Genomic DNA, 1,828 nt, shown 5'->3' on the forward strand with positions numbered 1-1,828 from the left:
ACCAGTCCAATACCAGTCTAAAACCAGTCTAAAACCAGTCCAATTCAGGCTTGTAGCGGTGAATCGTCCATCCGTGTGTTGGTTGTCGTCCCTTGTGTTGTCTGATGTGTTGTGTGTCCAGCTGAAGCCTCCTGCTCAGTGAATGTCTGCTGCTGTCTGAGCTCTTGTGTCCTGTTTGCAGTAAGCAGACGGCCTCCATGTGCCACAGTGTCCCGGTTCTGAGGGTGGAGGAGTGGCCGCTGCCCGGAGACTCTTTGACCGGCGACACCGTCCGAGCACTCATCGACCGGGTCAGCCGCTTCTCCTGTCCGACACCAGATCTATCTGTTACTGGGTGGTTGAATAATTTCTTGTCATAAAGCTGATGTTTGATGTTTCTGTGCTGCCCCCTGCAGGTGAACAGCAGCGCTCGCGGGGGCGTCCGGTTCGTCGGCTCGGTCCTGCAACAGGTGAGCGGGATCACTAACGGCCGGGTTCACAGTCCAAAGAGGGGCTGCCGATCCCCCCCACGAACACCTCCGCGGACCCCTCCTGGAGACCGGGAGCTGGAGGAGAACACCTACAGTCCAGGTGAGGCGGTCTAGATGTTCACCTGCAGCTGAGACTTCTCAACATGTGAGTCGACGCTGAGTCTTTGTTTCTCGTCGTCCTCCTCCAGACCTGAGGCTGCTGGTCTTCTTCCACTCTTGGGCTCCCGGCTGTGCTCCTCTGGACTCCCTGGCCTGTCAGTACCACCAGGGGGCGCTCTCCATGCGCGTTTCCAGGAAGGGTCACGTGGTCAGCTCCCTGGAAGCCGATTGGCTGGAACTGACTGCTGCCTACTACCGTAAAGGCTGGTCGCTGGTGGACTCTTTCGTTTACTGGGACACACCGAAAGGTCAGAAACATCCAGATGTTTAGGATCTAGATTTACTCAGAAAGTGGTGACAGTCATTTTATTTTCAGTTTAACCAACAAACCAAACTTTGCCTAAAACAACAGCCAAAAAAACACCTTGGAAAATTAATGTAAGACCAGTTCCAAACCAGTCTACAGCTAGTCCAGAACTAGTCACTTTAAAACCAGACCAGTCAGGTCCAAAACCAGGTTTTAATCCAGTCTGAAGCTAGAACAAAATTAGGTTAAAAATCAAGTTCTAAACTACCACAGAACCAATCTAAAACCAGCTCAAAATTACATCCAAAACCAAGTTTGAAACCTGTCCAACTACAGGACAAAAACCTCCTCATAACCAGACTAAACCAAATCCAACTTGGAAACCAGTCTAAGACCTTTCTAAAATCAGCTCAAGAACAGTCCAAAACCAAGGCTGAAGCAGGCCTCAAACTGGCCCCAAAATTAGACCTAAAGTCAAGTTCAAAACAAATCTAAAACCAGACCCAAGTCGGGTCCAAAACCAAGTTAGAGACCGATCTGAAATCAAAACCAAGTTTAGAACCAGTTCAAAGCCAGAGTCCTGATGTGAACTTGGTGGAGTCGGTGTGGGATTAGATGAAGACAAACTGGATCCACGAGGAAAAGTCTAGAACCAGGTTTAAGATTAAGTCTAAGATCTAAAACTGTGGAAAGTTCTCCAAGATGTCTGTGGAGAACCAGGAGAACCTGAGCAGGTGTTCTGCTGCAGAACTTGAGCTGTTTAAGGAAGTCTGCAGCGCTGCAGAGGGGCAGGAAGTGAGGTCACAGAGGTCAGGAAGACGAGTCCAAATATGGACGCAGCAGGACAGACGATGAAAACAGGACGTGACTGTTTCTGAGGGAACAAAACGATGCAGAGAACAAAAAAAACAGCCGATGGGACCTCTGGACTTTATCTCTGTCGCTTTTCTTT

The 1,828-nt window shown here is 49.6% G+C and overlaps 1 protein-coding gene across 1 annotated transcript in view; it reads left to right on the top strand.

Moving 5' to 3' along the window:
• Positions 1-1,828, top strand: part of rftn2 (raftlin family member 2) — a 25,078-nt gene that overhangs the window by 13,305 nt on the left and 9,945 nt on the right. Inside the window, exons 3-5 of the mRNA XM_008301382.1 lie at positions 182-290; positions 396-570; positions 659-877. Coding sequence (XP_008299604.1) covers positions 182-290; positions 396-570; positions 659-877 — 503 coding nt within the window. The remainder of the gene's footprint in view (positions 1-181; positions 291-395; positions 571-658; positions 878-1,828) is intronic.

The sequence above is a fragment of the Stegastes partitus genome, unplaced genomic scaffold, assembly GCF_000690725.1.
Source record: "Stegastes partitus isolate 25-593 unplaced genomic scaffold, Stegastes_partitus-1.0.2 Scaffold1668, whole genome shotgun sequence".
Lineage (NCBI taxonomy): Eukaryota > Metazoa > Chordata > Actinopteri > Pomacentridae > Stegastes > Stegastes partitus.